Genomic DNA, 26,699 nt, shown 5'->3' with positions numbered 1-26,699 from the left:
TTACAATAATTTTTCATCTTAGATAATTTATCTGGTTTAAATTAGTTTGGTATCAAATTAGAGGTTTTAATGCAGCAAATATATCTGCAAAATTTCAGAAGAATTGGTTTTGTCGGTCAAAAGATATTAACCCTTGAACACTCGCGCCAACCTTTGTTACACGGTTACTCGCGCGCACAATAGCCCAAAACCAAAAAAACGTGCGCATTGGAGTTTTGACTGGGAAAACTTTTAGGTTTATCGAACCTTTGGAAGAGTTTCTTGAAATTGGAAGCTCTATCGTGTGGTAGTATTTAAATTTTGATTAATCCCCCTAGAAGTGAAATAAAAAAATTATTTTTCTTCAGTTTCAATATAACATTGATATGTTCTGCAAAGTTTAAGAGCAAATTATTACAAGAAATTTTGCTGAAGACAGTAACCTTCTATCTCTTCAGCGAAGATAGAAAAATCTTATTTATTTTATATGAATTTGTAAAATCAGTTTTTCTATTTTAGCACGTTTTGTAATTGTATGACTTTTTCATGTCGTACAAATAGTAAAAATATACAACTTTGCTGAATATAGTATACCTCTATATGTTTGCTTGTTTAGGAACTGTAGAACTTTGATTATAAAAAATACCCTAATTTTGACCCCGAATTACTCGACTATCGATAGACGGATACATTTAAAACATTTTACAGTTGCTGATAGTTTTGCTGCATACAGACACCATCTTTCCATATGAAGAAACGAGAGAAAATTCTAGTTGGGGCCAATTGCGGTACACCTCACATACTGATTGCTTCGTTTCTGTGATGTCAGTTTTTGCTGATCTATTTTGCCAACAATTTAAAGTATTAATGCATTGAATAATCATGGCATTTTGCTCATAACAAGTTTATTGAAAAATATACGTTAGTTAAACATCGATTTGTAACTTTATAGCAATATGGCTTTCTAAAACCTACACGTGTTGTACAAAATAAAACGGCGTAAGTAACCGAAGGTTAATAAACATTGATGAAATTTATTCAAGAAAACTTTATTGAATCAAATAGAATGACATTAGAAGAAATTATGCATAGTTCAAAAACCTATAAACTAGACCTTTACTACGCAATGTATATATTAAAGAATAATATTTCTTCTTACAACCTACTTTTACTTGCACTTATTCAAATTAGTAACAACTTACTTATATTTACTCAGCAATTTCATGAAAAAAGGATCTATCAAAATTTATAAGTGCTCCTATTTTGTTCAAATTTTGTAAACTTATTCAATTTTCAAAAAAAATTATATAAACAAACGCACTTCGCAATGTTAACGTAGATGAAGACCGTATAACAAAGGTTCCTTTCACCACTAGGATTAAACCTAGGATTGACTAGGACCACTGGATTAAATCTGGTTTTTAATAAACTTTTCCAAAGACACACTACCTGAATAATTACGCATTTTTACGCCAGACTACATGATCGCGGTTTTGATTCATTGCAGTTAAATTTTTGTAAATAATTTCATCAATGTTTTAATAAATAACTTTTGAACCGTAAGGCCAATTTTAATCAAATTTAGCATATATATTCAGAGCCATAATGCCTCTTGTTTGATACTAAAATAATTGAAATCTGATGAATTATCTGGTTGATATCGTTTTAAATAATTCTAAATTTTATTATGTTGTACACGATTGCTCATAACTTTCAAATTAAACATCCAATCAAAAAACAAATCAATAGTGATCTACGAGGCTATATTACCTACCAAATGAGACTAATAGCATATTAATTGGTTTAGTCATTTCTGAGAAACGTTCGACTAATTGAGACCTAGTCAAAACATATTTTTATGCATAACTTTTGAACTGCTTATTCTATTCTATCAAAACTTTGCACAAGAAGTGGCACTAAAAAGATCTTTTATTTGATACTAAAATTATTGAATTTGGTCAAGTGGTTCTAGAGAAATGGGACACTTCCCGATGACACACAGGAAAGGGGCTAGCACCACGCGATTCTCCGGAAAATTTCACATAAGATCACTTGTATTTCATCAGCCTGCAGCCTGCAGGCCGTATCTTAATTGCGTCCGTTTTTTGCTCGTTTTTGCCCATAGTGCACTGGCTTGAATCCAAGTTTTGGATTGACACCCTGCCGTAAGGCGTTTTAGGTTTATTCAGCCGAAAGCCGGGGTGGCCCTTGCCGTATCAAGAATTTCTCTCCATTGTACTCGGTTCTGGGCTACTCGTTGCCAATTCGTTGCGCGTCTCGTCACACGCAAGTCGGCTTCAACCTGGTCGTCGAGGCGGTGGGTATGGTTAAGCGTAGACCTCTAACATACCTACCGCTCGATTCCGCGGAATCTGAAGCATTGACCCCAAACCGTTTTCTTATGGGCAGCTCAAGCAATGCTAAACAACCCCTAGCAAACATTGATCACCAAGATGCCAAGATGGGACATCTCATCCATTCACAACCATGGGACCAAATCCGAAGGCACTTGGATCGGTTTTGGCAGCGCTGGCTCAAGGACCGGTAATTCGAAAACAAACTAAGTGGTTCGATAAATCTCGTCGTGTCGAAACCTGGGACGTAGTGTTTATAACAGATGAAGGCAAAAGGAGTACCTGGATCCGCGGGCGTGTCATCGAAACAATCAGTGCGGCGGATGTTCGCGTTCGTCAAGCTGTGATCAAAACGGAGGGAGGAGTTCTTAGGCGGCCAGTATCTAGATTAGCAATACTCGATGTAGGGGTTAATCGTGCGACCCTTGGAACCATAGGACCGCACCCGGGGGAGAATGTTGCCACAGAAGCGTCAGGCAACCGTAGCACAATGGGCACCCTATCGCTCGACAGTCGACCGTAGACCTGCCGATCTGGGCATACAGTTGAATGCGCTATAGTCAATTTGCCAGCAACGATCAATTGAAAAACACCTGTTGAAAGTGATAGTGCGGAGCAAATTATTAAAGCTATTGTGTCGTTAAATTTATATTGAAATACTACTTACTGTCTAACGTTACTTGCTACTTAAACCTAAATTACTAGCTAACATTATAAATAGAAAAGGTAAAACATGCAAAACTATAGTACGGTCAAAATAAATAACTTAATCTAATATTCACTAAATTAGGACACAAATCTGACCTCAGTTAAGCAGTCGGAAGGAAGGATAACAATAGAATAAAAGCCACTAAATTGTGAGTATCTAATTCGAAATTGTTAAAATTATATTTAAGAGCATACCATATGTTTATAGATTGAAACACCTGTAAAATATAGTTTCGATAGCGGTAGCTACGCCTTTCATTTCGCTGCGTCAGCAGAATGAGCGATACGCTTATTAAATTTTATGTATGCTTGTGTGTATTGGGGTTTACCCTTCCTTCAAAGCTTGATCTACTTTACCCACTTATTACTCGCTGCCAGTACTATCCCATATTATAGCCGTCCCTGGCGAGGACTCATTCGTACCTCTGACCAGTACACTTAACTATAGGAGGGACATTTGCACTGTCAAGAGGCTTCAGAGGGTAAATATAGCATTTAGCGTGAAGGAAGCGTAAATGAAGGGCCATGCTAAAGTCACTTGACAAGGAATGGCTTAATTGTACTAAGATTCGAACCCACGACCACTCGCTTGTCAAAGCAGACTCGATAACCTTGCGGCTACGAAGCCTCCCAGGGAGGGGTCATAATTCCCCTCCCAAAAAGGGGAGGGGTCTCAATTCACCATAGAAAAATTTCTTGTCTCCTAAAACATGCCAAATTTTGTTTCATTTGCTTGATTAGTTCTCGAGTTATGCAGAAATTTGAATGTCATGTGTATGGGTGCACCCCCCCCCTCCCCTTCCATCTTAGTGGGGGGAGAGGTCTCTAACCATCATAAGAACCTTTTCCGGCCCCAAAACCCCCTACATGCAAATTTTCACGCCTATCGGTTCAGCAGTTTTCTATTCTGCAAGGAACATATGGGCAGACACACAGAAATCCATTTGTATAGGTATAGATTTGTATGGGAGCCCCCTCTTAGTGAGGGTGGGGCCTGTAACCATCATAAGAACCTTCCCCGGCCCCAAAAGCCCCTACATTCACGCCGATCGGTTCTGTAGTTTTTGATTCTGTAAGGAACATACGGGCAGACAGACAAAAATCCATTTTATAGGTATAGATTTGTATGGGAGCTCCCCTTCTTAGTGGGGTTCCCGATGTGCTGATGTTTTTTGATATGCGACACGACATACTTCACTAATGCTGAAATGTCCCTTTATGGGAACCGGTTACGGATTTATAGTGTCCCCAAGGATCCGGATGGCGCGCTCCATGGCTCATAACTGCAGCAAGGTAACTGATATGCCCACAGTCGATGATATGTTTACAAAAATCAACAGATTTCAAACAAATTTTAAATATTTGGCAACTTTATCTAAAAAAGCCTTGTCACGGTCCCCCAAGGAACTCCGGAATAACTCCGGGACCATATGACATATAGCCATTATCTATAGATATTATGAAAATAGAAAATATTTTCGGCAAAATTCCCAAATTTGGTGTAAAAATATTGAAAGATAAAAAAGTTATGGCCATTTTAGTGAATTTTGCGGTGCTAAAAATGATGTAGACCTTAGGGGGGTTAAACGGAAAACAGTTGGTAAATGAGAGAAAAAAGAACATTCAACGGAATTTCACACTCGAATTGGGACTTCTGGTTGATAAACCACGTTCTGGAAGGGCAGGTAATTTGCTAACTTACATGCTGCAATCTATTTTCTTCCAAGCATTCTAATATTTTTAATAGGGAACTCCAACGATGGCAAGAAGCCATGCCAGAAGATTCTTTTGAAATCCAGATAAAGTAGCTAAAATAACTGGAATTGACGTAACTTCTATAAAAAGATGTGCACCAATACTCTCCGTTATGACATCAGGAATGGAAATCAACGTTGAGAAGTTTGAGAAGTACTGTTTGGATACGGCAAGACTTCTGGTGGCATTGGCATTGTACCCCTGATGCTATATACCAACGCCGTCCATAAAGTGTTAATCCACGGATCAAAAGTCATCGAACATTTTCTGGTCCCTATTGGACAGCTCTCTGAGGAAGCACAAGAAAACCGAAATAAAGACCTTGAGAGGTATGAAAAATTGATTTAAAAATATACAGTAATAAATGTTGTTTCAATAGATATAGATTGGACCACACCAGAAAATGTTCTAGAACGATAGCAAACATGGATTTGCTGCATCGCCTTCTCGAACCATCAGATCCCTTAATTAGTTGCACAAGGGCATCGCGAGACAAGTCGGCGAGTGAACTATGCGGCGATGCAAAATGCATGCTCGATATTTAATTTTCTATTTATTAGTTTGCTTTTCTTACTAGTCTCTTGCGATGCAAGTAGAATAAAGCTTTAGGTATAACCGTCTTTAAGACATTACCCTCCTTTATCGGCAGGCTTCGCAGCTGGTTATTAAAGTACAGGACAATCACAGGGCTAGTGTAAGGATCCTATTAAACTCTAGCAGTACCACACAACCGAGATTAGTACATACGACGACTGGCTTGTTAGATTACCATCGTACCTTGCTGTTAACAGGGCGATGGGATATAGTAAACATTATAGTAATTATAGTAAATAAAAATAAAATAAAATAAAATTATGATATAGAGTAAGGAGGGGTAAAAGTGCGATTCAGTGATTTATCGATGCAGATTCCGAGTAAATTTTCTACATTGGCATGGATGGGTGACTACTTTGACAGCTTGAATCTAACGTAAACTTTGGTGGCTTACGAAACATAGTTGCTGAGTTATGTGCAAATGTTATTTTAGGGCCGTTTTGATGTAATTTTTTGTTATATGGCAAATACGATATCAACAGGAAGATATTACTTGTTGAAAATTGGTAGCAGCGTTTTACATCACTCACATATCTGTTTTGAAAATACGGTGAAAATAATTTACAAAATATATTTCGCTTTTCCGTAATTTAATCTAAACCCGTCAAGCGCCTAGCGGGGTAAAAGTTCGATTCACGGACGGGGCAAAAGTTCGATTCATGGACGAGGCAAAAATGTATAGCTAATTATATACAGCTTTAGGCACTATATTACAGATACTAGAAATAATAGATCTGCAGAAAACTGTGTGCTCTACAGATGCTGGTCGAAGAAAAACAATGTGTTTGTGATGAAACAAAAAAAAAATGTTTTGAAAAGTTTCGATCTAACGGAGGCTGCAATACACCAACGCAAAATAGGAAAGGTGCAAATTGAGAATACTACTTACTGAAACATAACGCAGATAGTGATGTCCGATTACTTCTCGATTAATCGAACTAATCGATTATCCGCTAAAATAATCGATTAATTTTTAATCGATTGCTTTATGTTCCGATTATTAGATAATCGATTAACTGGCCGATCGATTATGTCGGATTATTTAAAATTTTATTCTTTGACAATTTCTAACAAATTTAATTATTACAGTGGCAGGCGCTTACCTTCTAAATTAACCACACGCAATCAGCCAGTTCGTTGGTTTCGAGATACGATGCTGATCTAAGAAACCAGTAGTCGTATGTTCAAGTCTCAGCCAGGCAGTGCTCCTAGATAGAGTCACTAGGATTGTTGCAATAGCCCCGTAACTGTCTTGTACTCTAATATCTGGCTGTGTGTGTTTAACCCCAAGGCTTTGCTTTTAATCATCCAGTTTGCACGCAGTAGGCCGGTTTAAATACCACGCTGAAGCCTAAAAACCAAACTAAACTTTATCTAGATACTAATTGTGCCACCGTCAAAAGATAATTCGGAAATTTGTCAGTCTGTCAGACACGGAATTTTGTAAGGAATTTTTAGAAAACTGGGTAATACCCTTCGTCTTTTTCTATACAAAAACCAAAAAATGCGCTTTCCTCGATTTCTATGTAACTAGCCTAAGTCTGACTGCACATTCCAAAACACTCGTGGACAGTACTACGGGACGCAAAACTATTTTTTGGTGTCGGGGATTGTAACGAGGTTACAAAATAAATAAGGTAACAAACCTTATTGTCCAATCCCACACACAACCGTCACTAAAAGCCTGTTCGCGTTACCTGCCGTTATCCCCGAAAAAAGGTTAGGGTACCGCGACAGTAAACAAACCCTGCTGATGCCCACCGGATGGAACCTGGCGAAACTAGCCGAAGCTGAATCGTCGGTTCCGTCGTAAAGTCCTGTGCTTGACAGAACAGGCAAATCAGTCTGGGGAATGAGCGATTTTAAAGATAACCACCTAAGAGACGACACGCAAGATTGGAAAGGGCTAGAAGTTAGAAGACGCAAAGTGATACATGAGAAGCGAAGTAAACTAGTATTCGGAAAAGAACCCTCCTTCAAACGGAGGTCTTCCCTTAGATCTTGAGAGCGCGACCGTCGTCAGTCGGTCTCAACACGTGTCGACCACGAGTGCGTGATCCGATTCTCCGAGCAACACGCCGAGCGAGCAGGCAGTTGCTACCGTCCGTGGCCCTATACACCATCGATCAAAGGAACCGATCGCCGAAGAGCCAACCGTATGCTATACCCACCACATAACCAATTGTTACTGTCCGTGGATTCATCACCGTTCGTACCGGCTACCGGATGTCGGACCCGGTCGAACTAAAACATTCGATTCACCATTTGCCACCCACCCCGTATCTGGTACGGGCTATCTGTAAGCGGTCTCCGAAACCGCTAGTCTAGCACAGTCACCTGTTCATCGGAACATCACAGACCATTCGTCGATAAGAAGCAGCAGGCCATAAGACAAACTGAAGAAAACTAACCACTAGATTAAGCGAAACGTGTAAATGAAGAACTGTTAACCCTCGAAATGGTGTTTGCTACGATATGTGTCCTCGGAAAGTGTGAGTCCCCGAATGTGCCCCCCCCAGATCAGTTCGCGAGTTAGCCTCCGGTAGGTTAGTGTAGGATGCCTAGGGGACACTGCACTAGCCGATGGTTGCTCTTGTCCCCCTATTGAGTCGGCCGAACGGATTCAACCGATGTTAGGTTAGTCGGCATTTCGTTCGTAAGTTTATAGTTGAGCGTTTGATGGACCTGCCCTGAGGTATTCTAGCCTGACTGGGATTGTATCGCTAAACATGCTCCTTCACGGCAAGTTAATCCTTGCCTGGAGCTTAAGTGAAGGTTGTCACTGCTCCCTGCCCCAAAACCCATCCCCCCAGTAAACCATTTGGTTTGTATATCTCGATTGCAACTGAGGTATACGAAATCATATCTGAACGAAAAAGTTATATTTCACGCCATATAAGAGCATATATGTACCAAAGTGGAGGCGATGTACGTGCGAAAATTTTGACAACTATTTGTAATTCTATTTTGCGCAGTTTTTATAACACGTAACTAAATACTCCTGAATATATGATATAGATATAATCAAAAATTGCAATTGTCTATCCTGCTTTATAATTCACAGTCATGAATTGTATATGAAGACACGCACGATTGCAAAACAACTTATTGTTCACTTCGATTTGACATACTCTAATCATTATACAATTCCAACGTGAAATTGACATGAAAACGATTTAATGTGAACTTTCTATTACGATTTTGTGTTATCTGGGCCGCCCCGTTACAGGACGTAAAGGTTATAACCAATCGATTATTTCGATTAATCGATTATGCAGCGCCGATTAATCGATGTCGATTATTGGTCGCCTAAAAAGTAATCGATTGTTAACTAATCGATTAACTGAAAAAATCGGACATCACTAAACGCAGATTGAAGATAATATGGTTTTGTTAACTACTGCTGGGCTAATTTCATGGATTCTTTTGCCCCGCTAGTGGGGTAAAAGTGCGAATCAGCACTTGATCAGAAGAAAGAAGAATTTATTTTGCAAAACACTATTACCGCAGATGATTTATAGTTGAATGTGAAGACATTGAGTTACTGCATCACTATAAAATATATTATGTTGTTGTCCTTCTTTATATCTCAAGAAAATTGATGACAACTTCAAACATCGCACTTATGCCCCGCCCTACTCTATATGTCTCTAAAAGACTGAGTAACACTTCTTGGAAATGCAAATTAAATGATGAAGATACTAAAAGAGACAAATGGCTTAGCACGTTTTAAGATAAGTTTTGAATGTACTTTTACTTTAATTATATCTCGGTCGCCAGTTTTTCCAACTTTTTATTGTATAGCAGTACGAAATATGGCAATTTTTTTCTAAATCGTTCATTAACTCGCTCTGTATAGAAAATACGTGTTTACTTTCTTCTGCAAAAGTGTGTGATTTTAATAGTTGCAAATGTTTGCAGAACTTTATTTTTCCCTAAATCACATAGTTTTGCAGGTACAGTGAAAACTCCGATTTTTGGGGGTCCGACATGAAAGACGCCTAATATCGCAAAAACTGTGATACTTAGAGGAATAATGTTTTCAGCAAAACGCTTCATAATAAGATTATCTAAAACTTTCTAGAACAGAACATACTATAGCTCTATTTCATCAAATTAGAAAAGTTAGATTTTGCAGCGCCACCTGTGTTTGAGTTTCGAACTAATACTAACCACCAGTCGATGCGTCTATTGATATACAGAAATTCTTCGGAAGACGCCATATTGAAAAAAACATTATGAAAAGAGTTATTAACAAAGTTCACGATTCCGAGCATTCAAACCACTGTGCCATGGCACTTACGATACGAGTAACTTTCGATTAAGCCTAAAAACATGTCTATTTATGTTTCAAATCTCTATATTTTACACATTTTTTAAAACAGATTGGAATATACGTTTTCCATTTATTGCATTAAACACGGTTTGCACGACGTGCAAATTAAAAATGGTTCAAACGTCATTCTCAACATGACATCATTTGTTTATGAAGACAATGCACATAAACACGATTTGTTTGTACTGACCTAGCGTGTTTAATCGGTTTCGCATTTCGATTTCCTAACGATTAAGATAGAAATCCGATCGGAAAATGCAATATTCGCGCTTGTAACTGCCAACTAAAACAATCCACCAAAACAATAACAAAGAGCAGGGCGGCCAGTTCACACAGGTTTCAGCATATTTCGGGTTACCAGTTGTTCAAATTAAAAAGTAAGTTAGTTTGCATGAGGAATCGTTCAAACGAACGGGGGTCCATTGTATTGAGCACTTGTACGGAGCATAATCGAGAATATTGTGTTTGTGTGGGCTATGCTGTGCGAATAAATCGAATCGAATCGAATCGAATCGAATCGAACGAATCCAACGCCACATTGTTCGATATGCTCTACGATACATGCACTGACGAGATCCAGTTCTTCTACCGCACTACGAAAACCGATGTGCGCTTCAAGCAATGTCCTTCTAGTTGTATTATATTCATCTACCGACGCTGACAACCAGAAGGACGTTGCTTAAAGCAACGGGAAAGACATCCGGTATTTGCGCTGAACTTGCTTTGGCTTTGATGTTATTTGTAACCAATGGCCCTTTTAAGGGCCACAAACAAATTAAAAAACGGTTAAATAAAATTTTTCGTAATCTGCAATTGGTATTTATGATTACAAATTAACTTTCTTGTAAAAATGTTTAATTTATCGTACCTAAAACGCTAAATATATGCTACTTTTTTGGCGTTCCCTTCAAACTATTAAGCTATAACACTGTAAAATTCCCTAAAACAATTTTTGCTGTTGCTGATACATCGAAGAGATATTTTCAGCTGAAAGAGAATTCAATTTAACTTCAATTATTACTTAATGCTGAAGGGCACCAAGGCTGATAGATTGATGAATGATATTTACATTTATTGAAACATTTACAAGGAGCCCGAATGTTATGATAATTATGTGCCTTCCGGGATGGCATTTTGGCTAATTCAATCACCAACAAGAAACGAACTAAGATCTGAACGGTTTCCGTAGCGCATCTGTTCACTGTTTTAATGAGCCAAGCTGGAGGCGATAGATACTTATGAACATATACATGCCAGAAATGCTCTAATAATCTGACATAAAGGAATACTTCGGATCTGAAAACCCGAAACCAGACCATTTCTAGCGCTTACACAAACCAATATTTTCTGCCAACATGTTCGTACATGTTGGGGGTTTTTGGTCTAGTCGGTTCACGGGTTCATCCGCTTTTGCAAAACTTTGAATCGAAACATGCGATAAATCGGAAGCGAATGTTTTATTGCAAAAAAATATTTTAGGTAAGATCGGGAGACATTCGAAAACGTGTTTATCGTAAAATAGTATCAAATGTTTGTTGCACTTTGTAATTATTTTGCAATAAAAAGAAGACCAATTTATTGTCAAACGTTTGTTTTTCTAAAAAATCAGAGGGGTTGTGTACAAGACACGACCGCATATATAGGTGACGCAGAACTACGTAAGTCTCTTTGTAGTGATAGTAGCATGTATTCATGCTTGTAGTCATTCGATTTTTCATGTATACATGCTATATGCAACATATATACATGCTACATGCGTTGTATGTAACATTTATCAAAGTAGTAACATTGCATACGTTCAATTCTCAAAAGATTGTGCATTTGAAAACAATTTAACAAAATCAATAACACAAACTATTGCTTTCCTGCTACCTTACTGAAATTAAGGGGGCATAGTACTTTTTCTATTTAAAAAAATCGAAATTTTTTTATTGATTATTTCGAAAGATTAACATTTTGACCATATGTGTTTCAAGTCATTTCGATGAATTCTAAAAATTGGCTTACAGCTATTTGTACCGCGCATGTCTGAAGCGATTACACAGCGAATAAAAACTTCAACGTCGTTTTTCTCGAAACCAGGTTTTGAAAGTCGGTACCATAAATATCTCAAGAACGGCTCAAGCAATTCTCATGATTCTTTTTTTGTTTCAAACACAACAAAATTATCTAATGTTTGACCCATCCTTTGTTCGATATTACAATTTTTGTATTTTTTTGAAATGTTTAAAGTCAACTAAACTTCGACTAAAAACCTTACTTTTACGTTTTAATGTCCGCCATTTTGTTATGCGTTCGAATTTAAAAAAAAGGATGGGTCAAACACGAGATAATTTAATATACTTTCATGTCGTTTTGGAATTTTTCAATTCGGATAAGCCCACCAGCGCTAATCCATGGTACCGCAAATCATGTTTTTTTCGAATGATCATGTTCAAGGAGCCGTAGGGGAGAGGGGAAGAGGTTCACATATGCAAACAAACTTGTAAATATTAGTATAAAGAGCAATGTTTAGAATGCAAAAAAACCGAATCGATTCACTTTTCGCGTTATCGAGAAAAAAATATTTGAAATAAGTCAAAAAATATGGTGTCAAAAGTACTCTGCCCCCTTAAAGATTGTTTTTATTACCCGTGGTTCCCCACGTTGAAGGGATTTTACCTATTCAATCCTATTTTATCAACAGCACATCTTTTCACTACACTTGTAATGAAACGGCAAGCATGCGTATTCATACAGAGTCGTATTATAACCGAACACTACAGCTGTAGCACATTTTTCCAACACAGATATCAAATTCGCCGAGGTTTAATAGTCTTGCAGTAAAGAATTTGCGATCTGTTGGGACAACAAACTCTGACTGAGTGACTGCCGTAACACAGACATCAAATTGAACTAGGTTTAATTGCGTTCGTAAGAAATCTGTTGGCACGAGGGGGCTTTGTCACTCTTTCTGGCGTACTTCCCAAGCAAGGACATCAAAATGGTCTAGGTTTAACCGCGGTGTTAAGAAATCTTGTGGAAATGAGGTAACTTTGTTACTTGTTTTGGCTTACTTCCCAAGCACAGATATCAAATTGGTATAGATTTAGATCATCGCAAAGAATCTTCCAACCAATCACGAAGCGAGAATTCTGGTAAAACATAGGTTTATTATTTTCATTTTTTCAATAGTTCAACATCAAGAATTCATACTTTTCTTGATTTGGGTCAATTCCTAGAAGATTTGCCAATCGATTGGTATAAGAATATTGAAAATCGATCGGAAAACCGCTGAGCTATTAGCACTCAAAACCTTTCATTTTTCGTGACGCTCGCATTTTTCGATTTTTTGGAATGACACCCTATCTCAAAACTTGCCGTAAGACGTAGTCCTACGTCAAAAAACCTCAGCAGAAAACTTATATAAACTCCCAATACTTTTCCTTTTTTGACTAACGATAATGACTAGCACTTGGATAGCTCAGCTGGATAGCAATGTGCAAACGGGGAACGGGGAGAGCAGCTGGCAGGCAGCGGTGTATGTCTCTCAGATTTCGTTCACCCTACCGCTTCGTTTAGTTAGTTGGAGAACGGAGTATGCTTTTTTCCACCCTTTTGGCAGGCAACCATGTTTTGGGTGCGAACATGATAGCGTTAGCAGAAATGAGATAGCACTTCGTCGCTACGTTTCACTCGACTCTTTTTCACTTTTGAGCCCGAGACATTAAGCCGCTGTCACTTACTGCAGCTCGATACAGAGATGTCAATAGGGTGCTTTTTTCACACCGTTCTCGTTAGATCTGTTATAAATGCGTTCGTGTGGGTTGCTGCAGCGTTTCAATATCTGACTTTCGTGTCCAACACGATAATAATTATACAGCGCAGACATGATGGTATTTGTTGATACTTTTTTTGCTTTATATTACCGATTATGTAACACATGTGCTGCTGAACTATGTGAACTTGAAATATCGAATGATTACATATTTTGTAGCATGCTCAAGTTTTGCGTGCATACAATACTATTACGAAAACTATCTTGGCTTGGTGCTTCTCAACAAATGGTCAAATGACTGTATTCATATCTCAGCGGTAGAGTATTGCGTATAAAACTCGGCTCCAGTATTTCATCGGTGTTCACTAGTAAGTCTGGAGTCTGAAGGCACAAATCTTCCACATGATTGTGAGGAACGTGCTGCTCGAGCCAAAGATGCTGAAGTCTGGAGTTTCCCAAGGTAGCAACATGGGACCTTTGCTTTTCTTGTTGTTCTTTAACGGCGTCACTTTATAGCTTGGTATTGGTTACAAATTAATATGACGATCTGAAATTGTTTGCCCCAATACAAAACATTGACGACTTCCACCGCCTGCAAGTGTTGCTTGATTTGTTTGGTGAATGGTGCAAACTGAACTGGCTCATTGTGAGCATTGCCAAATACGAGGTGATGAGTTTTTACCACATTAAAACCCCGATTTGCTTCAGCTACACTATTGATGGTATTGAGTTGCGCAAAGTGGACCAAGTTAGTGATCTTGGCATCTTAGTGGACCCAAAACTGACGTTCAACTTACATCGTCTTGCTTTACGACATCTTCCATGGAACCATCCAGATAACTTGCCTCCTTATGCAGATAGATGTCGTTTACTGAAACTTGACACACTAGAACGTAGACGCAAAATGCAACAGGCATTATTTGTAGCCAAAATTATCACCGGCGAAGTTGGCTATCCAACGCTATTAACCATGCTCAATTTCCGGGCATCACAAAGACCATTGCGCTCAACGGAATTGTTGCAAATGCAGTTTCACCGAACTGCATTCGGTTATAACGAGCCAATTACAGAATGCATTAGAACTTTTTCGAAGGTGGAGGAACTGCTCAATTTCGGTGAACCAACGCACTTGTTTGCGCACAAGCTAAGTAGTTTTGATATTATTTAACTTAAGTTTTATTCATGTAGACAAATTCAAGGTCAGATGAATTATCCCAAATAAATAAATCAATAAACAAATAAATGAATAAATAGTGAAAATCAACGGAAACTTTCAAGTCAAAATTTTCCCATACATTTTTCTTGTGATTTCCAAGCACGGACGACCATTACATACAGCAAGCTTGTGGTTGTGGCTGCTGCTGCTGCTTCAAGACAGATAAGCAGGATAATCTTGTAGCGGTTGTGCTAGTGCTGCCCTCTTGGCATGTAAGATATAAAAGGAAAAGCAAAGCCATTATCATCATTCAAGCGCTGCTCGACTTCTGAGCTCATTACTGTAACTTTCTACTTCGACCCCACCAGTGGTAATTACTTATGTGTCCATGTCCGCCGGTCCGGCAGAACAAAGGGATGAAATCAGAGATCTCCACTGCTGACGGTTACCCGCCATGGCTTTTACCTGTCGCCAGGACAGGTTCTCGTCTACAGCCCGGATTTCGTTGGCTAAGCTCCGTCTCCATGAGCCTCTGGGTCTGCCTCTTCTACGCTGTCCTTGTGGATTCCAGTCGAGTGCTGCTCTGCAAACCTCATTCGCTCCTTTCCTCAAGGTGTGTCCGATCCACTTCCACCTACGCTCACGAATTTCTGTGGCTATCGGCCGTTGATGACACCGACGATGGAGTTCCTCATTGGATATCCAATTATCAGGCCACCAGGCACGAATAATATATCGCAGGCACCGGTTAATGAATACCTGCAGTTTTTGCGTTGTCTCCGCTGAGACGCACCACGTTTCGCAGGCATACAGCAGTACGGATTTAACGTTTGAATTAAAGATTCGGGTTTTCGTACGTAGAGTGATCTGGTTTGAGCGCCAAATGTTTCGCAGACCTGCAAAGGCCCCCCTGGCCTTCCTGATCCGTGTGGCTATATCAGTCTTGGTACCACCATCGGGCGTTGTTTGGCTACCAAGATATTGAAAGACGGCTACCTGCTCAACTTGTTGTCCCGCTACTGTAAAGTTGGTGGAATTGTCAGTGTTCACTACCATAGACTTAGTTTTCGCTACATTGACTGTGAGACCTGCTGCCTGGGAGCTCTCAGAGAGGTCGTCTAACTTGCTCTGCATATCGTTTCGGCGTTGTGCGAGCAAGACAATGTCGTCGGCTAGGTCGAGGTCATTTAGCTGCTCCATCGTTAGAGGATTCCAAGGCAATCCTCGATTTGGTCTACTGTCAATTGCTCCAACTAATATCTCATCCATAACGATGAGAAACAGAAGCGGTGATAAAATGCAGCCCTGTCTCACGCCAGCAGTAACCCTTATGGGGTCGGACAAGACGCCGTCGTGCAAAACCTTGCACGAGAACGCCTCGTACTGAGCCTCGATGAGATGGACTAGCTTATCTGGAACTCCTCTACGCCTAAGTGCGCCCCAGATGTTTTCGTGATTGAGTCGGTCGAACGCCTTTTCGAAGTCAACGAACACCAGCAGAAGAGAGTCCTGGAATTCGTTGATCTGCTCCAATATAATGCGGAGCGTTGTGATATGGTCTACACATGATCGGCCAGCACGGAATCCAGCTTGCTGCCGCCGGAGAGTAGCGTCGATCTTCTCCTGGATCCGGTTGAGGATTACCTTACAGAGTACTTTGAGAGTAATACAGAGCAACGTGATGCCACGCCAGTTACCGCATTCCGTTAGGTCTCCTTTCTTAGGGACTTTGACCAATATGCCCTGCATCCAGTCCACCGGAAAAGTTGCGGTTTCCCAAATATTGCTTAAAAGCTGATGCAGCATCTGGGCTGACAAAGATGGGTCAGCTTTGAGCATTTCGGCTGAAATACGATCTATCCCTGGCGCTCTATTGGATTTCATACTCTTGATGGCTGCTACAATTTCATCCAGCGATGGCGCCTCCGAGTTCACGCGATTTATTCGACGAACTGTAGGCGTCGTACGCTGCTGGTTTTGTTGGTCTCTGACATTTGAAACTCGGAAGAGTTGTTCAAAATGTTCAGTCCATCGCTTAAGCTGTTCTGTACGGTCAGTCAATAGCTGACCAGCTCTGTCCTTTAGCGGCATCTTTGTATTCATCCTGGCACCACTAAGGCGGCGAGAAATATCGTACAACAAACGGATATCACCATTGGCGGCGGCGGTTTCTCCTTGTTCGGCTAGGGAGTTAGTCCAGGCTCTCTTGTCCCGCCTACAAGCACGTTTAACAGCCCTCTCCAGTTCGGCGTATCGTTGACGGGCAGCTGTCTTAGCCGATCTGGTCCGCGCTCGCTCAATGCCGGCTTTCGCCTCTCTCCGCTCGTCGATCTTCCTCCAAGTTTCATCCGAAATCCACTCCCTCCGCCCACTGCGCGCTTTGCCGAGGGTTTCATCACTGGTCGTGATGAAGGCGTTATTGATGCCGGTCCATTGCTCTTCGACGGTTCCACCAGATGGCAACTCCGAGGCTCGAGATTCAAGTTGTTCAACAAAGGCCCTTTTCACCTCAGGATTCTCCAATCGGCGGACGTCGTAGCGGCACCCAACTTTCTCCTCCCGTCGTTGGACACGCGCGACGCGCAGACGTATCTCAGCGATAACAAGATGATGGTCGGATGCAATGTCAGCGCTGCGTTTGTTGCGTACATCAAGAAGGCTCCTTCTCCATTTCCGGCTGATGCAGATGTGGTCGATTTGGTTTTCTGTTCGGCCGTCGCGGGAAACCCACGTGACTTTATGTACTGGTCTATGGGGGAAGAGCGATCCACCAATGACCATGTCGTTATTACCACAGAATTCTGTAAACAGCTCCCCGTTTTCGCTCATCTCTCCTAGGCCATGGCGTCCCATGACGCGTTCAAGGTCCACGTTGTTTGAGCCAATCTTCGCGTTGAAGTCGCCCATGTGAATTTGGATGTCCCCCTTCGGGATTTTCTCAACCACGCTGTTCAGCTGGCTGTAAAAGCTCTCTTTCTCCTGCAGGTCGGCAGCATCTGTTGGCGCATAGCACTGGATTGCCGTAAGGTTCCTAACCCGTGTTCTAAATCTGGCAACGATTATTCGCTCATTTATTGGTTCCCACTTCATCAGGGCCGCATGTGCCCCTGGGCTCAGTAGGAATCCAACTCCTCTTTCACGAGTAGCATTTTCACCTCGTATGCCAGAGTAGAGCAAGACTTGCCCGGATGATGTCCTGTGTTCGCCAGTACCCGGCCAGCGGACCTCGCTCAGCCCCAGGATTTCAAGCTTCAGGCGGCTAGCTTCCCTTGCAAGTTGAGCCAGCTTGCCCTGCTGGGCAAGGGTCAGTATATTCCATGTTCCGATTCGTGTCCGTGTTTTCATGCTAAAGGTCGTTGCCAATAATCCGGAGAGATTTCTTCTTTCATTTTCATTAACTTTTTGTGTGTTCTGGTACAGTAGGCTGTTAACCTAAGGTCCTTATCCCGCTGATGGGGCTGCCATCTTAATGTGGGCGGGAGCCACTGTGCCCCCTTTCCTGTTAGCATACGACAACCGAAGTTGCGTACCCCAGCCGGCACCTCGTGGAGGTAGGAATAGGAGTTAATGAACAGAGGTTATGGAATGCACATGTTCACCCTTTGCCAGCCAAACCCAGTGCCAGCCACCAGTGGTAATCTGACTTAGATATCGTTGTTTGGAAGTTTGTTGTACTAGCTTCACGTTCGATCATGTTTTTTGCTTGCTACAAAACAAAGCAAATTCTAGATGTGTACATTCCGATTTGGAAACTTGAACTTCTGTTTTTATAGACTGACTTCGCAGCCAGCTGCAAGAATGTAGGATAATTGTAGAGCTAATGCAACGATACTATTGACTCTATCAGCCTCTCCCAGTCGAAACTCGAATATGCGACGTCTAGCTTGTTAGACCAGTATCGTACTTTGAGGCCAACTAAGAAGCTCACACTTTTTGCTTGCTACATGACGCTGAAAACAGGCGACATATGCAGTCATAGCCTGGCTAATGTAAATCAATTTTCGTGCCTTAATGGTTGCAGCCGCGGAATGAGAGAGCAGACAAGAGCGAACATGTATAGATGGCAAGGAATAAAATTAAATGGCATCTGTACGACAAGCTTGTTTTCTGATAATAGTCCTGCGGACAAACGTGGAGCCAAATGAAGAAATGGCTCTTATTAATGGAGATTTTTTTCTCCGAGAATTTTGTTAATAGCTGGGTGCGTGAGGGAGATTTCTATTCTAAAATACTCCGATTTCAGCACTGGCAAAAATATTCGTTTTTGGCATCACAAAATACACATTTTGTATACATACCAAAAATACATTGCAGTTATTTAGCACTATTATTAACTTAACGTTATTTTGGGCAACGCATAGGTCAATATGGTGCGAAAAGTTTTCTTTAACCCATTATGACCCGGGTATACCTAAATTTGGACCAAATGAAGTGAAACTCTGTTATCTATTATATTATGGCTCGAATGTGTCGGGAAACTCGTCATTTGGAATGGTTTCAAGGCCAAGATATCGCTGGCTTAATATTTCATAGGCTCAGTTTCAAACAAACAAATTACAAAGTTGTTCTTGTCGAATTTTGTGATAGTGTTTACATATAAATATCAATTTACATGTTAAGTAAGGTTTCATCACTAAATGTAGACTTTTTCATGCGTTTTGAAGACAAAGTTTTTTTCGCCATTTTTAAACTTTTTTCCGCCATTTATCACAACTTTGCACTGTTGAAAAAACAGATGAAATGACAAAAACTGACAAATTATATCACACACACATCAGATTGATGTCTTATCTCTCTTGTAGTGATATATTAACAATGCTAACTATTGAAATTCAGCAGTAAACAGGTTTTGAAGACGAGGTATGATATATCATACGCTAGGACATAATGGGTTAATATTCAAGGTTTCTTCGCAAAAATCCATCTACGCCAGCTACACGATTGTGTCTGAAACATAATCTTTCTAATTTTTTTTATTTGATTATAGTCGCTGGTTTGGTATCTTACAGGATGCTTACTTATCTCACAGCGATACATAGGAATGTAAAAATACAAGGAATCGATTGGTGATAGTCCCATTTCGTGCAGACCTTGGGAAGATGTCCATTTTGTCCTATTATCAACAAAAATCATGGCAAAAACTAGTTAAACAGTATAAAAACTTATTTGCCGCCCTTGAAATGAACTCAAATAACTTCCAAATGTTGTAAAAACATCCGAAGAATCAAATATGATCCATTCCATACTGTGTGAAATGCAAGAATATTCCACTTTGCCCAAATCACCCCTAAATCTTATATATAAAAATGGATTTCTGTCTGTCTGTCTGTCTGTCTGTCTGTCGGGATGTTCCTTATAGAATCAAAAACTACTGAACCAATCGGCATGAAAATTTGCATGTAGAGGTTTTTGGGGCCAGGAAAGGTTTTAGTGATGGTTAGAGACCCCTCCCCCACTAAGAGGGGGGGCTCCCATACAAATAAAACACAAATTTCTGCATAACTCGAGAACTAATCAAGCAAATAGTACAAAATTTGGCATGTGGGTGTTTTTGGTGACAATAATTTATTCTATGGTAAATTGGGATCCCTCCCCTCTTTAGAAGGGAAATTATGACTCCTCTCCCCTTTGAGAGGGGGGTCCTTATATCTTGAGAACTAATCAAGCAAATGTAACCAAATTTGGCATGTGGGAGATTTTGGAGTCTTGAATTTATTTTATGATAGTTAGAGACCTCTCACCCCTGTGGTAGGGGAATATGGACTCTCATACAAATAAAACAGAAATTTTTGCGATACTCAAAAACTAATCGAACTCGAGAAATTTGAGACTCTTCCATAAAACATTAGTCAATAACAAGAACACAAAAACTATCTATAGTAACACTAGATCATTCACGACGAGACGGCCGCGAGTGTTGCCGCCCACTGGGGGGAGGCAACTCCCCGCAGAAATCATTACTGTCTAGGTTTATTTGTTTTCCTAGGTCTGCCTGGGTTTCCTGGAACGAGCGACAGTGAGTAAACAGAGGATCGCGAAATGGTACTTTCCACAAAAATAGTTTTCCGTGAAATGGTACATTCCGCTTAAGGTTTTTCGCAAAATGATATTCGGCGAAATGTTGTACAATCATGGCGAATATTACTATTCGCTTTCTGGCTATGCAATGAGGGGAGTTGTTTTCTACTTTACTGTGAGGAAAAATTGTAAATTTGTAAATTAAACTACCCATTCCTGGTAACTAATAAGCATTAACATAAGCAGCAAATTAGCGTAGCTGGCATTTTATACTGCACGTTGTTGTATATTAGCTTTTTGACTGCATAAGTGTTGTAAATTGGCATCCAAAATTGTATTCAAATTCTTCGTGTCAGTAATTAGCTGTAAATTAGCATTGTCAGCACTATAAGAAGGTTATCAGTAAAGTAGCTGTATATTTTGCCAAAGTAGCATTTAAGTAGCATTTAAGGCGACTTAAATGCTTATTGGTCTACAATTAAATAGCATTGGTGATGCTTATTGGTTACATGGGAGGCTTTCATAGTTACGTAACTGCCAAAATGAATCATCTAAGGTTGAACTCCTCAGAAACTTGCAAAACTCGAGATTGTGACAAAGATCATCAGATTCATGATTTATGTACAACACAGGTTAATTTGTAGCAATACAAAGTTTGTCGGGTCAGCTAGTCTTATATATAAAAATGGATTTCTGTATGTCGGGATGTTCCTTATAGAATCGAAAACTACTGAACCAACCGGCGTGAAAATTTGCATGTTGAGGTTTTTGGGGCCAGGGAAGGTTCTTAGATGGTTAGAGATCCCTCCCCCCACTAATACGGGGGGCTCCCATACAAATGAAACACAAATTTCTACATATCTCGAGAACTAATCAAGCAAATGGAACAAAATTTGGCATGTGGGTGTTTTCGGTGACAAGAATTTTACATAACTCGAGAACTAATCAATTAAACGGAACCATGTTTGGCATGTGGGTGTTTTTGGAGGCAAGAATTTTTTTCTATGGTGAATTAGGACCCCTTACCTTTTTAGGAGCGGGGGCTCCCATCCATACAAATGAAATATAAATTTCCTCATAACTCCAGAACTAATCAAGAAAATGGAACCAAATTTGGCATGTGGGGAGTTTTGGAGGCAGGAATTTATTTTATGATGATTTGATACCCCTCACCTCTGTGGTAGGAGGATAAGGACTCTCATACAAATAAAACAGAAACTTTTGCGTAACTCAAAAACTTATCTAACTCGAGAAATTTTAGACTCTTTCATAAAACATTAGTCAATAACAAGACCACCAGAAACTATCAATAGTAGCATTAGATGATTCAGGGCTAGACGGACACAGGCCGGGAGTGTTGCCGGCGACCTGCCGTCGGAAGCGCCGGCCACTGCGGGGGGCACCCCCCGTAGAGATCACCTCTATCTAGGTTTATTTATTTTCCTAGATCTACTGACGTCTATTACTTTCCTTCAGTTGAGTCAACCCTGCGAAATGGTACTTTCTACGAAAAGATTTTCCGTAAAATGGTACATGCCGCGTAAGGTTTTTCGTGAAATGGTATTCTGCGAAACTCTATATTCCGCGTTATGGTCAACCGAGAATTGGTGTTCCGCAAAATGGTATTCGGCGAAATGGTTTGTAATGATGGCGAATATTTAAATGCTATCCGCTTTATTTTATCAGGCTAAGCAATGGGGGGAGTTGTTTTCTACTTTACTGTGAGGAAAATTTGTATATTGAAACTTGCAAAACTTGAGATTGTGATAAAGGTCATTCGAGATTCAGGATTTATGTACAACACAGTTTAATTTGTGGCAATACGAAGTTTGTCGGGTCAGCTAGTACATAATAAAACCTAACACATCAAACCCTAGTCCAACTGTGGACTTGTAGTTAATTTTACAGAATTTCAAGTGATCTCATGACATGAACCCAGTTTTTTCTTTAAAACATCTCAAATTTCTTCCATAGCATCATTTGTTTACATTTCATTAACGTCAATTAGTGATCAAAGAACATTAAAAGTTTGTTTTAGAAATTGCGATGATAAACAAGTTTTGCATCGTGCTGTTTATGAATTTTGAAACTAACTGATAATTTATCTTTTTTAATTTATTGCAGGTTACCACAGCTTACCGTCTATGCCAAGATTTTGTGCCTCCTGATGGTAAGTTAATTGTTGAATTTATTTATTGTAAATACCGGTATTACTCAGAAATCTTCAAGTGTAGTTTTATGCACACTTGCCCCATTTTTTAAACATCACACGCATTATTTTTTATATAATACGGCTGATTTTTTCCGTTCTAACTCATTTCAATTTAATACGTCAAATTGTTATTGAATAAAGTATACACAGTCTGTCGTCTAAAATGCGCTCATAGTTGTTAAGTCGGCATCGTAAAGTCAATCTGTTTTATTTACATCGCATCAGTTGTACGTGACCTGAGTTGCACATCTCGAATGTAAGGAATGGCTTCTCGACCGACCACATGCTAAAGCTCGCGGGTTGGTTGAATGTTGCAATATGTGCCATAAACACTGTGGTTCACTAAAAGGCAATGTAATTTGTGTTTCTAGTAGTGTGCTTAATCGACTTATATTGCATACGTATGTATAAAACATACGGTCCCGGGTACGAGACAAAGAAAAAAGAGATGAAACATTGATAACCTATCATCTTATACATGCTGTAATTGGATATTTGACAGAGTTTGCAAGTTACAACTTATCGGTCGAAAATAAGAACTGGTTATTACCAGACTATATATAACTAATTATACCTACGTATTTTCCGTTCGTAGAGAATAATTGATTTTTTGCAAAGATTGAAACAATCTACCTAAATCTATCTAAGTCATACAAAAAATTAAAACTCGATTTATTTATAGTTACGTGAAGAGATATATGTGTAACTTGAAGCAGTTATGCTTGTGACTTTAGGTTGTTTCTCAGTCAGTGAAACGATTCACCTCAGCCAATAGATGGATATCATATTGATAGGTTGAATTAATCTACTATTAGTAAATGAATTTGTGGTTAAAAACGAGCTAGAGCATTTATAATCTAGGAAAGTAATATTGTGAAATACTAGATCACAGTAAATTAATAATGAGCAAAAATACGTTTTAGCTGAGATTGACTAGCGGACTGAATCTGTTGTAACATGCTAAAGCCTTTTCGAGCCAGTTATATTAGACATAGTCAAGCACTTAATCGATGCACTATTACAACCATTCCCATTCTGGTTATCAAGGCATTTCGCTTTTATCTCACTTAGTTTAGTTCAAATTAGGATGGCCTAAGAATTTTTCGACCTTAAAAAATGCAGTTTCTATTATTGATTATTTCGAAAGATTAACACTTTAAGAATACGTGTCTGACCCGTTTGTATAAATTCGAAAAATTGACAAAGTTACTGCGTTGTGTACCGCCATTGAGAGCAATTATTCAGCGAGTAACAAAATTCAATGCTGTTGTTCTCGACACTTAGTTTTCAACATTGGTACCATAAATATTTCGCTACCTTTTTTGTTTCAACGTTTATAAAATTATTTAGTGCCTAACCCATTCTGTTCTGCGCTCGAAATATAAAAGACGATATAATTTAATATAGGGGAGAGACGTCTATCAGTGAGAGGTTTTTTTTCTAAAATTTTTGGGGATAGTTACCAACGAGCTCTTTAATCTATTTGAAAGGTATATCTTTCTAGTTGTCTGAAAATATGTTTCTGTCGTTTTAAGCTAAATTAGTTAGGCCATTGCAAATTAATTTTAAAGTTTTTGTCACCCTCCTCCCCCCTCCCCCCTTGGAAATTGACTTGAAAAATCGGGGGGTACAAAAATAATTTGTAGTATAGGAGATAATTTTTTTTATAAAATTATTAGTCTGTGGGCCTTACAGCCTGAAGAACTCGAAAAATGAGTGTACGAGTTGAGTATGCTTCTAGCACAAAACAGAAAAGGAAATTCGAATAATGGAATTTCGGAAAAACGGCCCAAACAATTTTCTTTCTTTTTGTATTGTTTTGGTAGATTTTGCATGGAAAATAATAACGTATATATAAAAAGCAAGAATAGATTTTTTTTTCACGTTTGAATTTTAAGTAAAAATGCCTGAAATCCATGTTTTTTTGCTCGATTAAAAAAATCTTTTTGTTTTTTTCGATCCCCTCTTCAGTGGCCCAACACCGGAAGGACAAAAACTTTGTAATAAAATATTTGTAATGGCCTTACAACCACAAATATGAAGGTGAATTAAATTTAAACCATATTTTTGCTTATAAAGAATAGTTTAGAAGTCATGTTGTTTATTTTCGGTTTGTTGTTATTTTTGTGGTTGTTATAAAAAGTCGGTTGTGAATTATAAGCTGAATAGCGGCGTAAATTTGGGTGTCTGAGCGTAAAATGAATGGAAATCGAGGGAATAGGTATGTATTCATAGAATTACGGTGAAACCACCTGCAAAAATGCATTTTCCGCTTTAATATACGAAATTAAACAATGGCCCATAATACTGAGAGGAAAATTGACTTTTCCCAGTATTATGGGTCAAGCATATAGATCAACAGTATTCGCTGTTTTTGAAAATAATTGTAATTTTTTTCTTCAGTAAAACAAAAAAACGTGCAAGGAAAATCAATATATAGAAATCGAAGCTCTATGATCCTGATATATTGCATTACGCTTTTAATCTAGCAAGACATACCGAAAAAATTCGGGAAGTTGCAAGGCTTCACAATCTACCGTACAGTACAGTTCCGCGTTATTTTTGGAAACCACCCAAAACTAATAAGCCAGGCCCAATTCCTTTTTTCCTTTGTTATACTATATAACAAAGGTTTAGAAATTGGTCGAAAAACGCGAAATAGAACCAAGTGTCATATACCAATCGATAGGGTTCGACGAATTGAGCAATGTCTGTATGTGTGTGTGTGCGTGTGTATGTATGTGTGTGGGCTCATTTTCTATCGCCTGTTTCTCGGAGATGGCTGAACCGATTCATCCCCTGTTACTTTTTTTGAAAGGCATTATGCCTAGTATATCACCATTCAGTTGTTTCGTGGTACGACGTTTCGTTTAAAAGTTATAGGCAAAAATGTGAAAACTACGTGACACGTGACTACCTGTCGAATATATATGCAAATTACATAAGAATTGATTTTTCCGGTCAAAAGATATTAACCCTCGAACACTCGCGCTAACTTTTGTAACACAGTTACTCGCGCGCACAATAGCCCAAAACCAAAAAAAAGGGGGGACTAGAGTTTTGACTAGGAAAACTTGGTTTTAAGTTTATCAAACTTTTGGAAGAGTTTCTTGAAATTTAATGCTCTATCGTCTGGTAGAATTTAAATTTTGACTAATCCCCCTAAAAGTAAAATAAAGAAATTATTTTTCTTCAGTTTCAATATAACACATTGATGTGTTCTGCAAAGTTTTAGAGCATATTATCACAAGAAACTTTGTTGAAGACAGTAACCTTCTATCTCTTCAGCGAAGATAGAGAAATCTTATTTATTGTAAATACACTTGTAAAATCAGTTTTTCTATTTCAGCTCTTTTTGTAATTGTTGTGAGACTTTTTCGTGTATTACAAAGTTGTACAAATAGTAAAAATACACAACTTTACTGAATATAGTATACCTCTATGTCTGCTTGTTTAGGATCTGTAGAACTTTGATTATAAAAAACACCCTAATTTTGACTACGAATTATTCGACTACCAACAAACGGATACATTTTAACATTTTACATTTGCTAATAGTTTTGCTGCATACAGACACCATTTTTCTATATGAAAAAACGAGAGAAAATGCCAGTTGGGGCCAATTGCGGTACACCTCACATGCTGCTTGCTTCGTTTCTGTGATTTTCTGTCGGTTTATGCTGATCTGCTTTCCTAACAGTTTAAAGTAAATATTAATGCATCGAATAATTCTGACATTTTGCTCATAACAAGTTTATTGAAGAACATACGTTAGTTAAACAATGATTTGTAATTATATAACAATATGGCATTCAAAAACCTACACATGT

The 26,699-nt window shown here is 39.1% G+C and overlaps 1 protein-coding gene across 1 annotated transcript in view; it reads left to right on the top strand.

The window, feature by feature from the left end:
* LOC128738480 (uncharacterized) overlaps positions 1 to 26,699 on the top strand; it is a 377,015-nt gene that overhangs the window by 30,681 nt on the left and 319,635 nt on the right. Inside the window, exon 2 of the mRNA XM_053833662.1 lies at positions 22,782 to 22,827. Within this exon, the coding sequence (XP_053689637.1) occupies positions 22,782 to 22,827 (46 nt within the window). The remainder of the gene's footprint in view (positions 1 to 22,781; positions 22,828 to 26,699) is intronic.

Source organism: Sabethes cyaneus, chromosome 2 (assembly GCF_943734655.1).
Source record: "Sabethes cyaneus chromosome 2, idSabCyanKW18_F2, whole genome shotgun sequence".
NCBI lineage: Eukaryota > Metazoa > Arthropoda > Insecta > Diptera > Culicidae > Sabethes > Sabethes cyaneus.
The sequence above is the reverse complement of the archived record's forward strand: the minus strand, read 5'-3'. Positions and strand labels throughout refer to the sequence as shown.